Source organism: Rhinolophus sinicus, linkage group LG01 (assembly GCF_036562045.2).
Source record: "Rhinolophus sinicus isolate RSC01 linkage group LG01, ASM3656204v1, whole genome shotgun sequence".
NCBI lineage: Eukaryota > Metazoa > Chordata > Mammalia > Chiroptera > Rhinolophidae > Rhinolophus > Rhinolophus sinicus.
In genome coordinates, this window is record NC_133751.1 from 47,023,990 (window position 1) to 47,037,280 (window position 13,291).

Here is a 13,291-nt window from a genome sequence, read left to right on the forward strand (position 1 = left end):
CTACCTTAAGTCCTAAAATGAAAATTAGGTAACATGAAACAAAAAGTAAGATTATTGTGTTTGTGTATATCATGGGCATTTTAAGTTATTCTCTGTCAACTTGCTTTGTAACAGTGTAATATTCTCTTGGTCTTACAATACCTTCATATAGGTGTATTTTATTCAAAGTCTGTGTCCAGGAAACAGTAATTCACAACTAGTTTGTAGATGTGGTGAAATACATTAAATCATTCTTCCTCAGAAACATTGTACTTTTTCTAGGCCATTTTCACATACATGTGGATGTTGGAACAGGTAGCCAACTAAAATAAAAGGCATAAATTTACTTTGATCACTGTGAACTCTAAAGATGATGTTTTCTTGTTATGTTAAGAAATGTGACAATAATCATAGGAGTATGGTTTTAGTCTCTGAACTCTTCATAATGCTTATATTTTTCATAAAATCTTTGGGATTTTAAGATAATGCAAAGGCTGGTATATTTGGTAAGATAATGTAACACGTTGTTATGATTCATTTCCAAGTACTGCTTTATGCCAGATAATGTAAGATGTTGTGATTCATTTCCAGTACTGCTTCTAGCTTCTGAATATTATAAAGCTGGTTGCTGGTTTGGTTTCTCTAAGTCTCAACAGTTTGCTGTTACAAAAGGAGTCTCTTTCAAATAATCCTGTGTCATCAGTTCTTCACCTAATTGCCACCATGAGATTTTTTTCCACCCTAAATCATTACTTTTTTTTTTTTAAAGTACCTGTAGCTTTAACATATGCTCACAAATCCAAACAGAAAAGAGGTTTGGAATTCCATATTATAGAGTATGAGAATTTTTTTTTTCAAATAATTTAAAATTATGTGCTTCCAATGCCTATACTCTACTTTTTAGCATCAGGCATTAAAATAAAACCACCGTGGCTAGAATACCATTAATCTATCTCTGTTCCTTTGCTTGGGACAGTATGAAGCCAGAGGAGAAAGGAGCAGGCAAGCATCAAAGGGTTGAGGGTGTGAATGGGTAGTCTGGGATGACCACAGAAAATGTAATACGTGCCAAAGGTTTCTGAACCCTGGCATGTAGCCTAGTGATTAGGGAGTTCAGATTGTATTTCTTTCTCAGTGCCATAGAATTGCTGATAGTGCTTGCTAGAAATAGTTTGAAACTACACTTGAACTTTACCCTAACAGTATAGTTATACAATTAACTTGGTAATAGATGTTTGTTTTAAACTCCTGTTAAAGAAAGTAGAGGTTATTGAAACATAGCTTCTCTGGTGTCATTTTAAAACTACGGAATATTGAGATGGGGAACTGATTACAAAAGCAAGACTTCAGGTAAATAGTTTTAAGCTTCTTTACATCATGAAAATCTGATGAAAACTATGCTCACTCTCATCAGAAAATGCACATATGTGCAAATTTGCATACAGTTTCAGAGATTCACAGACCCTGAGCTCATTTATGGACCCTGCTATGAGTCAGTTTCTTTATTTCTGCTCAATTGTATTCTTTTATTTTTATTTAGTTTGTGGCTAGTGTAATTTGTTGCAGAGAAGATGATGCTAATGAACTGAAGTTATAGGTTTAATTTCCACGAGGGACATTTAGCTATACTACAGTCACAAATATAAAATTTAACTATTTTGTGTGTGGAAAAAACATACCCACACGTATGTGCGTGCCATTGATTATAACATGATTGGATGAAATGTGAATTAAATCAACTGAAACAAATGCAAAATGCATAAGTGGATGTTGTAGCATAGGATGTTATTTGGGGAAAAGGACAAACTTAGTCTTCTTTTGAAATTGTCTTCTTTAAATTATGATGTTTTGGAATATGGTCATACAGAATTTAAAATTGATTTTATTTTTTGAACATTTCAATATATCCTCATAAAATATTAGTAGAAACTTCAGGAGTTCCAAATCTGGAGTATGTGATAACTGGTACATCCAGTACAGAGAGTGGAGAACGATGAGCAAGCATTTGCTTCCTTGGAAATATATATATGTATATACTAGTGAATGAAATGTTGCAATAGTATATACATTATATGTATTTTTGGGGAGGGTCTTTGTTTTGTTTTTTGTGTCTTAACTTTAGATGAACATAGTAATAAATTCCAGTCTTGGTGGAATTTATTAGCAAAAAATAAAATTCCGTATGAGTGTTTCTCAGTCTCAGTTGTCTAAACAGCTTCATAAAGATTTATATATTCTTTTAGACCCTCAAATTTACTTTCTTACTTCTTTCATTTATCCCAGAAACTTACATGCATGGTATGTAACTTAGTTTTATGTTACAGAGTAGATACTGAATAAATATGCCTCATGCAGTGTAATGCTGCAGTTACCTGTACGCCCCTCTTTTAACGTGATGAAGATTACAGGCGAACTTCCTATGAACCCCCTTAGAGAAATACAGCCATAGACTATACATAGAAATACAGCCATTAACTTTGAAACTATTTGTTCATTTATTTATTTAGTTGGAACATGTTATGATTTGCTTGAGTATATAACAAGTCACATATTCCTTCATGACTTAACAGACTTAAATTGAATAAATATTTGTTGAATGAATAAATGTCACGTATCATTAAGATGAGCAATAAGATCCAATTCTGATTTTGAGACCCTCGTGGGGAAGAAAAGGCATAATTGTGAAGTGTTTAAAAAAGAAAATAAGTATGCATGCCATATTTTATCCTTCAAGAAACTGATTTTGAAATTAGACACATAATGGCACGTTCACATCCACATCCACAAAATGTGGTCATCGCTATAAATAGCATAAACAAATAAAATTAAACATCATGTTTTTTTATCATGTTTTTTTATGACCAGAATAACAGCAGTTGAAAACTGTATACCACACTGTTAATATTCTGATATACTAAACAAAATATCCCTCCAAGTAATATGGGAATTTCCACTATCTGTATGTCTGTGCTTAATGGAAATTTCACAGGGATGCTAACCATTGAATGGCAGCCATATTACTTAGTAGAGTAGTAAATTAGAGTCCTTAATATTTAAAAATAGATTATTGTAGTTCATGAATTCCAAGTTTAATTGACCTTTTAATAACTTAGCAGTGCTAGTCAATAGTCCTTGGCCACCATGAGAAAAAGGAAAATCTAAGAAATTCCAAATCATTGCCTGTTGGAACCAAAAAAAGGTCTTGGCATTTGGTGACTGCTTTCAGCCTGGCAAGGGGATCCCGAGAGCTACCAAAGGAGTATTGGAGATTCACTGGCCACCCAGGAAAAAAGAGTACAACACTATAACCACTAGAGATCATTACTAAATGTGTCTTGAGAGAGAGTCTCCTAAACTTGAGGCCAGAATTATAACATGAATCAATTATGTATCCATATTTCAGGGGGTCAATTGATAATGTAGCTAGCACAAAGGGAGGATTATGAAATGAATCTGGGCAAGACCCTAATCCAATGCATTGTAAATTCTCTGGGAACAAAGCTCTTTGAAGTCAAGTTGATCTGGGTGTGGAAGAAATAAAATGTAAACTTTTGTCATCAGACGTGGTAGGTGCTAACTCTGCCATAGCTACACAGGGCTTCCACGTCTTTGAGTAGGAATCCATCCTGGGAAAAAGGAAAGGAGCCCCCAAGAATAATAGGAAAGGAAAGAAGCTTCATCTTCAAATGCTTCTGTAGGTCTTCTATATTATTTTTCTCTAGTAGTAGCATTTCTGACAGAGTATGGACGGTTTTTCATTACCAGAACTATTACCTAGTTAGTTTGTATCTGAAGAAAATGTGCCTGTTTACCTGTGAAAGAAAAACATATATGACTTAACTCTGCTAATAAATAAATAGAGACTATATGAAGTTCAAAGCCAGTAATAATATGTGTAATCTGATCAGTTAAATAAAACCAAAAGTAAAGAATCATGACCACTAACCTTGTTGACCATGATTACTTTTTCTCTGCTTGGTACTTAGGGTTTTGACCCACCACATCAAAGTGACACAAGAACTATTTACATAGCCAACAGATTTCCTCAGAATGGCCTTTACACACCTCAGAAATTTATAGATAACCGGATCATTTCATCTAAGGTAAGAATTAATACTTTTATTTTTAAAATTGTAGATAAGTACCATTTTGTTTTGAAAGGTGATTTATTTGTATATTCTAGTATACATTTATAACCTTAAAACTTCAAGGAAATAGTGGTTGGTAGATTTATCTTAACCAAAATTGTGAACTATAAAATAAAAGGAGTTGCCAATTATTAATGTCAGGTAGCCAACATGCCAACATTATGCTTAGTTGAAATCAAACTAAAGAACTCATATTCATATCACGTTTCTCCGAAAATAAGACCAGGTCTTATATTAAGTTGTGCTCCAAAAGACGCATGAGGGTTTATGTTCAGGGGATGTCATCCTGAAAAATCTGCTAAGACTTATTTTCTGATTAGGTCTTATTTTTGGGGAAACACGGTACTATGTCATTCACAGTGTTAGGTACGTCTCACATCATGTAATACGACAGCTCTGAGATGGCTTTACAAAGTGTTTGTTGTTATACTCATTTTGTTATACCCATTTCTTCAATTGAAGTGCTGAGGAATAATTTACTAATTTACTCAGTGTTGTACATTAGTACGTGATAAGATTGGAGTTTGATCTCAGTTCTGTGCGACTTTAAAGCCCGACTTTCTCCAGTTCTATCACTCTTCTGTAAGTATTTTATAGTACCAAAGTACTGTTTCACTCTTACATACTCTTCCTTGTTTCTTTTTCTTCTGTGGCATTTTTATGATGTCTTAGTTTATTTTGAAACTGAAGGCTGTAGAGTAATGCTGTCCAATAACTTTTCTCTCGTGATGGAAACATTTTCCATACTATTCTGATAGCCATTAGCCCCACAGGGCTATTTAGGCCTTTAAATATGGCTAATGTAACCAAGGAACTTAATTTATTTTAAATTAAATGTCAGTGGTTACCTTATTGGACAGTGCAGTTACAGAGGATGTGAGTCTAAGAAACTAAGACTAAAGTTCTCCTTAGATCGCGACTATTGCTTAATAGACCACCTTAAGAAGCTTTTTTGTATTGCTCCTTCCCTCCCTTCCAAAGTGACTAGTAATTCTTGCTCTAATCCTGATCTCATCTTTGCCAAGGATGTTGTTTTAGGCCAGTAGTTCCTTTGCTCTGCCCCTTTATTTCAGCCTTCTGTTATTTACATATGCAACACACCCATTAGTGACACCTCTCATTTTGGACGATGGTTCTGAAGCAGAAGGAAGAAGGGGAAATAACAGAATCTAGGTTAATAGAGAAGTTCTAGATTAATGGCACCGTTCTTAGTCAATTATGCCAGAAACAAAAGTCCTTGAAAATTTTAAGTTTTTTTAAAACTGGGTATAATTTATGGACAATAAATTCACCAATTTTAAGTGTACAATTTTATGTGTTTTAACAACTCATCAAATATATAAACTCATCATTTATAACATCATGAGACTACCACCACAATCACAATGTAGAATATATTTGTCACTACGAAAAGCAGCCAATCAATCCCCCTCCTCCTCCTCTAGTGCTGGCAACCACGGACCTGCTTTCTGTAACTACGGTTTTGTCTTTTCTGGAATGTCATATAAATACAGTCATCCAGTATGAGCCTTTAGTGTCTGACTTCTTTTCACTTAACATAATACTCTTAAGACTCATCTTGATTGTTGCAAGTATCAGTATCAGTAATCCATCCCTGTTTAGTACATAGTTTAGCTATCGGTCTGGGTTTAGATATTGTATGTTCTGAATTTGGGTCATTTTTCTTGCGTTGTTCTTTCACTACCAGTATTTTCCCCTTAAATTTCCAGCTAACTTTCCAGCCCTGAACTCTAATCTCTGTCGTATTTTGTTGATAAGGGTGTAGTTTCCCCTACTGTGTTGCTGCCACAGGTGTGAGAGTTTGCATAGTATCTCCAGATTAAGCCATAGTTCACAATTCAAACTCCTTCCATTCGCGATTTTCAAAAAACTTAAACTCTCTTTCAGTTTGTATCTATATTTTGGCCACTTTCCAGAATTTAAAATAGTTGTTTTTTGTTTTTTTGGTTTCTTTTTTTTAATCTAGTGTTTGTATAATGATTTTTACCTGCTAGGAACTCACAGACCACTTAACTCTTCTGCCAACACTGGGAGCTGAGTGTCCTGGAAAACTTTTGGGATTTAATATCTTTATATGACTGTTTTCATATGCAACCATATTAGGTTTAATGTTTTTGACTACAGTTTAAAAATGCAGATATTTAAATAAACATTGCCTTTTTTTTTAGCATACATGAGGACTCTCTCATTACTTCCTTATTACTTCTTTATTCCACTACTGCTTTCTTAAACTCCTTCCAAGCCAGATTACCTGCTATGCCATAAATTCATGTTGAACTTACCTACCACTGTACCTTTGCTATGATTTCATGTTGGTAACCACAATTTTTTAATATAGATTTTGTTCTTGCAGAGATTGTAGGTTTCATGTTTCTGTAGAAATGTAGAATTCATTTTTTGACCACAATTTCAAGAATGTAGATATTTATATAGACAGTGTCAATTTTGTCCTGACCATAAATGAGGCTGGCTGACTTATTATTTCCTGTATACTACCTTTTCACTCCCGTTGTTCCCTGAAACGCCTTCCAGACTGTATTATCTTTTACCCCACAAAGCCACGATAAACTTTCCTCCTCTCTGCCTTTGTTCATGCTGTTCTTCTTCCTCAGATGTTCTCCCTCTATTTGCCCCCTATTTTCAGCCTTTTGAATGTTCCTCTCTTAAAGCTCATGTCAAATATGACCTCTTTTATTAAATTTTTCTTACTGACGGCTTTTCCTTTGAATTCTTTGTATATCCCTTCATTTAACTTTGAATGCAGCTACTGGTGTTTTAGTCTCAATCGCCTCTATTTAATATTGGACTTATAATTGATTCTCTTATAGTGCAAGTGTCTTGTACATTGTAGATGTATGATACGTCTTTACTTAATTTACCATAGCAACTACTTTATCTTAAATTTAAACTGTTTGGAAAAGATTTAATTTTATAACTGTATTTTGGTTTCCTTTCTAATGTCAGACCTTAGGAGGAAAAAAGGTTAATTTTACAGTCATATCCATAACTACAGAAAAGTTATACTTCTAATTCACTTTTCTTGACCATTATTACATAATAATTTAAAACATTTTAAAGCATAATAAATCATTATTTTTCTTAGAATATTTTCATATTGTTTAATATTATTCTACTAGAGTCCCTTTTCTATACATGACAGGACAAGCACAGAATTCAATCTCTTAATATGTTTGTATTTCAGAAAACTTGGAAACAATTCCTAGCATTTGTAAGGTAGTTTTCCTAAGAAATTTTTATTCTGAGTTTTTCGATTGCATTATTGAAGGATATATCCTGAACCCAATGACCTTACTGTCAATCTACGTAGTTGCTCTTTTTAAGATTCTGGAAGACAATATATTGTCACTACTATAATTTAAATAGATTGACGTAAACTTAGAACAGTGCCAACTTAATTCTTACATATTTTATACATTGGCCTTGATAACTGAGGAAGTTACCTGGAATACTCTGACCCCTGTAAGGACAACTGTGTTTTTACTCCAGTTAGTATCAGCTGGAGATGATTTGACCTCGTTACCCACTGTCTCAGATGTAGGCATTGAGCAGTGACTTCTTTTGGTTCCAGGAACTATCTACCTCTCTTCTCTCTAGGGCCCTGAACCTAATTCCCAATTCCAGAATCTGGAGCCGCTACTGCAGGAAAATATGTTTCAGATATCCCAGATTAGAACTGAAAATATAATTTCACCTATGAAAGAAAGGTTGTTAGGTATTATACTACTCTTTATATACCCTTGGGTCAGATAAGCTTTTGTGGGCTCTCCTGGGAACCTAACCCTATTTATAAAATTGTTCATATGGGAAAGGGTGTTTCAAGTCGCAAACCAACTGATTAAAAAGTGAACTTTTGACATACAAAAATTTAGAAATTAGAACCATTTTACCTTGCACCAGAGAAAATTAGGTAAAATGTCTCTTAAAAACCTTGGATTATCATAATCATTAAGGCTTCATTGCTTGACATCAGGATAGTTATCTGAAACAAAAATTTTTTTTCAACTTTATCCATCTATCTATCTATCTATCTATCTATCTATCTATCTAATCAGCTAAAGTTCTAATTGCCAACTATGTTCCAAGTAGTAGAGTAAGTGCTGGTTAGAGCAATAAATAAAACAAGGTTTCTAACCTCAGGGATTTTACTTTCTACTTGGAGAATGTACATAGGGTAAAGTAGTAGTGCTGTAAGTGTTTCCCTGTTTTGTGTAGGAACTTGTGTTGTGATTAGTGGGGGACACAAGTAAAATTTGTGCTGTATTTGTACCCTGCCCCTATGATATATAGGCTTGATTAATAATGTAAGCTGATTAATAATATAACAACAGACACATAGCAATTAATATGAGCCAGGTTTTGTCTTTTTAACAACCCTCTACAATATGTTTATTGTTGGCCTCATTTTATGAAGGTACAAAGTGGGGCGCAGAGAGATTAGGTCCAAGGTCACTTACTGACTTTGGATTAGGACTTAGGCCACAGGAGTTTAACTCACTACCATCTATATTCTTAACCATTATACTCTACTGTTTTACTTTCAAAATTGACATTGAGAAAGATTTTTATGTCTTTTATGAGATTTTTCTTGGTGATTATACCAGTGATCACTTATCTATTTTTTCATCTTTTTCATATTCTAGGTTATTTTTCCATATTCTCTACTTAACAAAGAATAATTGAATAATTATACTGTTTCCTCTATTTCTGACACTGAGCTAAATAAAATGTAAAATAAATTTATCTGGTGTTAGCATTTCTATCAGCTCTTATTTATCTTTTTCATTAGGTTTAGTTTGGTGTAACCAGAATCCAAAGTAAATTATTTAGATCTACCACCTCCAGTTTCTAAAAAATAAAAAATTTCATAGCAAAATCGATAGATCACAGTTTATCTCATTTAAAAAAATTATATTAAAATTACCAGTAAATAGTAAAAGAAAGAAAATAGAATAGAATAAAAGTCCAGAAACTCTAAAAACCAGATAGTTTCTGTCAAACCAAGAGTTACATGAATTTGTCTAAGGGCTTAGTATATCTGATCTCACGTGTATTATTATTATATCTATATAGTATGTATTATTTTTAAATATTAATTCATTGTTCTTTTCTCTCTCTTTTTTTTAGTATACTGTGTGGAATTTTGTTCCAAAAAATTTATTTGAACAATTCAGAAGAGTGGCAAACTTTTATTTTCTTATTATATTTTTGGTTCAGGTAAGCATTATCACTCAATACATTGTGAAGTTCACAGATAGGATTTCTGAAAATATGTCTTCAGGGAAAAGTTACACTGCGTTCTAAATAATTTGACGATGGGACTATTTTCTTCTGCAGAGCTTCCCCAGTGAATACAATGATTTAAACCACATCTAGGTTTCTACAAACTAGCCTATAAATTTTAAGATTAATTGTATTTTGTTTCATCACTGAAGTACTGTGATGCTGATAACTGTAATCAAAGCCAAGAAAATAACATCATCTTTCAGATGTTTTTCCTCAGAATATAAATATTTTGGCTTTTAATATACAACAATGTTTTGGGCACATTTCTGCCTATAGAACCATGGTGGTACAAAGTAAAATTTTTTTTTAATGTAAATTCTACTTTCTTAATTTTAAAAGTTTTAATTTTTAAGAATCCCCATGAGTATAGATTTATTTTTCCAGATCATTTTCTTAACTCTGTGTTCATTATAAGCTGTTGCTGTTTAACAGTTTAATTTCACATTGTGCTTTTTTCCTAACATCAAAATATCAAGAGGATAGGTTATGAAACTTGAGTATAAGTCAAGACTTATTTTCTTTTAAAGAGGTTATTCTTTTCTGATAGTACCTTAGCAGTCTCTTTTAATGTGGCATTGAATTTTTGTATGAACTCTGAACTTTTCTCTCAGTAGAACCTGGGATTTCAAAAGAGAAAAAAACTTGTCAAGTTATTATTTTAACACTTGAGGAAACATTTACTTAAAAAAAAATTGTTTTCCTTCATGAACAGAGAAGAAACTTCTGATTTTCTATCAACAGAACATCAGCTTGGTTTTCTCGGAAAAGTGAGAAATTTATACTAACCATGTCCATGTAACACATGCATTTGTGAAATTACTAAATAAGATGAGGAATTCAGCTTGTCTCTGGAATAGAACAAATCAAATTGACCTATGTGGCATAAGGGAACATTAATAAATCATTAGATCCATTTTTCTAACTAACCAAACGTAATTACTGCAAAAACTTCTCCAGCAATTTATTGAAACCTCAGTTGTATGATTTAGATCATAATTGTCGTATTATTTTCCAAGCTGTACCCTCTGGCTCTGCTAAGATGTAACAGAATCACTTGTGGAAGAAAAACCCTTTTCCTAGCCCCATTCTGAGTTTATTCTGAATCCCAGAGTAAAAATTACTGAAAGACTTTTCAATATTTACCAGGATGGACAAAGAAAAGTGAAATGAAATTCTGAGCAGTTGTAGCTCCACTCCTAGGCAAATATTGAGGAAAAACTTAAAGTACTCTGTGTGAAGAAGGCAGAGTGACTGAGTCTACCTTAGCAATATTTGTGGGTATATAATAGATTTAGATATTCTATTAACCCCATGTAATAGCCAGCAAAGTGAACTTCTGAAACTGAACTAAACTCTACTCACTGCATAATATGTCTCTCCTATTACTGTTTTACTGTGGACCATGATACACATTTTATATGGTGTTACCAGAAATCCCAATATGTCTGAGATTTAAGATGTTATAGTGTGATGTGTACAATATAAATATATAATACTCTGCATTCTTTTTTTAAAATCCAGCTTATGATTGATACACCTACCAGCCCAATTACCAGTGGACTTCCATTATTCTTTGTGATAACAGTAACTGCCATAAAGCAGGTATGAAATACTTTATATTCTTATTCCCCCGTTAATCATAATTTGCTAAATATGTCCACTCCAAAGTAACCTCTATTGTTCTGAAAATAATTTCCATAAGAAGGCAAATTTTTTTGATATTGTATATGGTAAAATGAAACTGAGTTAAGCCACTCTGTTTTAGGTAGCTGGTGACTTATAGTTTGATTACCATTATTAAAATATGTCATTCCCTTGACACACCTAGGAAGCATCCAAAAACAAGCATTTTATATGTACAAACCAATTTGTATATTAAATAAATTAATTATCATCATTTTTGTAGAGTTTGGCAATATTTATAGGAAAGACAATTCAAGAGGGATATGTTTATGGGCAGTAGAGTGTGCACTTCTGACATGAACGTTTTGAATAAAAATTGTGTAGTGTTTTCCTACTTTTTACCACTTTCTTTGGTGAAGTTGAGTTTTTATGTAAAGTAGTATCATAGGGGAAATAGCTTCAATCAAATTCTGATTTGGTATTTCTAGGTATAGAATTGGTATCTGAATTGGTAAATTTAGGTATGGAAAAACAGTATTATTGAGTAAACATATCGAGTAAGAAATAAAGAAATTCATAGAAATGTCAGGTGTTTATAGCTACCACTTAGAAAATCTTGGCAGGGGCTCAATTATACAGAGATGGTCCCTTCCATCTGAAAGAGAGTTAATGGAATTCCCATGTGTAAATATGATCAATTTTCGTTTTATAAGATTAGGGATAAGGTTTAAATTGCCATGGAAATAAAATTGACAAACACTTATAATCCTTGGATGTAGGATATTCCTCGTTACTTACATAAGAAGGGTAAGAGCAGTCCATAGATAAACAATTACATTTTGTATCTAGTGTCAGAATATCATGCTACTGCTTTTAAAAGTTTGATTTCCGTTTCTTCACTGTTCTGGTGGAGACTATGTAAGACAATAGCATCCATATCACTTCATACAATTATGTATTTACTTGGGTTTACAGATGTCATTTAATTCATCAGCGTTAACACATATTTTTCCATTGGACCTATTTTCTATATGTAGTATTCTCTTAGGTGATTTCATCCATTCTTAAAGTACCATTTATATGTTGATGGTTCTCAAATTTATATGTATTCTGAAACTATTCCCTGAACTCCTGACATACAGCTGTTTGTGCAACATTTCCACTTGGATAGCTTAGGCTTTCCCTGATCACCATGTCACCCTCTAATTTCCTACTCTTGTTTTTTTCTCCATGTCGTTTGTCAGTACCTGTTGTTCTAGTGAATAAATGTTTATTAGTTTGTTGCCTTCATTTGAATATTTAGCTCTATGAAGGCAGAGACTTCGTTTTATAAACCAGTTTATTTCCAGTGACCACAAGGCTGTGTACTTATTGGACCTTCAGTAAATAATTTGCTTGACAGATAAATAAATGAATTAGTGAATCTATTGAATAGTTGAATGTTTTTTAAGGCAGTGTAAAATGTTGCAACACATCTTGTCCTGTTTCCCAATGTATATTTGGCCAAATATAGACTGGGTTTAATTGGAATGTGATACCGTTAGCCAAGTTGAAAAATTGCTGGTGAATTTACTATCTGCAAAATGGGAGAGTTTAACGTGATAATAACAATAATAATAACAGTAATAATTGACATTCTGTGTCCTTCTAAAATAGGTTAAGTAAAAACACAAAATCTAAAAGTAGGAATCAGGATGATTATACCTCAAATCTGTGTTACGATGGGTATTGCAGTTAAGTACTAAATTTACATGAGAGCTTGACAACTTAATCAAAAGGGAAAATATAAAAGATCATATAATTTTCAAAGAGAACATTTGATATATAAGGATTTTCTCCCATTACAACTTCAGGACGCAGAGTTTTCTGTTCTGTAACAACTGTTCCTAAATTGTGCTCATTTAATAAAACACAACATACTAGAATATACTGTTCAGGTTTTTATGTCCATTACTATAGATCATTCGAACAAATTTTGGAAAAATTGTGAAAATGAAAGTTGCCATGCTCCAATCTTTCATTCTTCTCTTCACCCGTTTTAGTCTGCCTTTGTCCTTTTGCACGTTTATCAAAATAGGAAAAGCTGTATTATCAGTTATTTATACTTTGAGTAAAGTTGTTAGTTTTTTTAACTTCTGCCTGCCATACTTGCATATGAAGTTTTCTCTCTAGTTGTGTGAATCAAGATATAGTGCTCTGGTAAACAGTCTTTGCCC

General features: G+C 32.9%; 1 protein-coding gene across 5 annotated transcripts in view; it reads left to right on the forward strand.

Annotated features, from left to right (window-relative positions):
- ATP11B (ATPase phospholipid transporting 11B (putative)) overlaps nt 1–13,291 on the forward strand; it is a 98,867-nt gene that overhangs the window by 14,364 nt on the left and 71,212 nt on the right. For 3 of the 5 annotated variants that reach the window (XR_012494943.1, XM_074328454.1, XM_074328448.1), the window contains exons 2-4: nt 3,966–4,082; nt 9,294–9,383; nt 10,974–11,054. Coding sequence is in view for 4 of the 5 variants with exons in the window: in XM_074328454.1 (XP_074184555.1) it covers nt 3,966–4,082; nt 9,294–9,383; nt 10,974–11,054 (288 nt within the window). In the remaining variant the exon portion in view is untranslated. Of the gene's footprint in view, nt 1–3,965; nt 4,083–9,293; nt 9,384–10,068; nt 10,220–10,973; nt 11,055–13,291 lie in introns of those variants that run through there. The other 2 variants (XM_074328476.1, XM_074328466.1) reach the window with 2 other exon arrangements.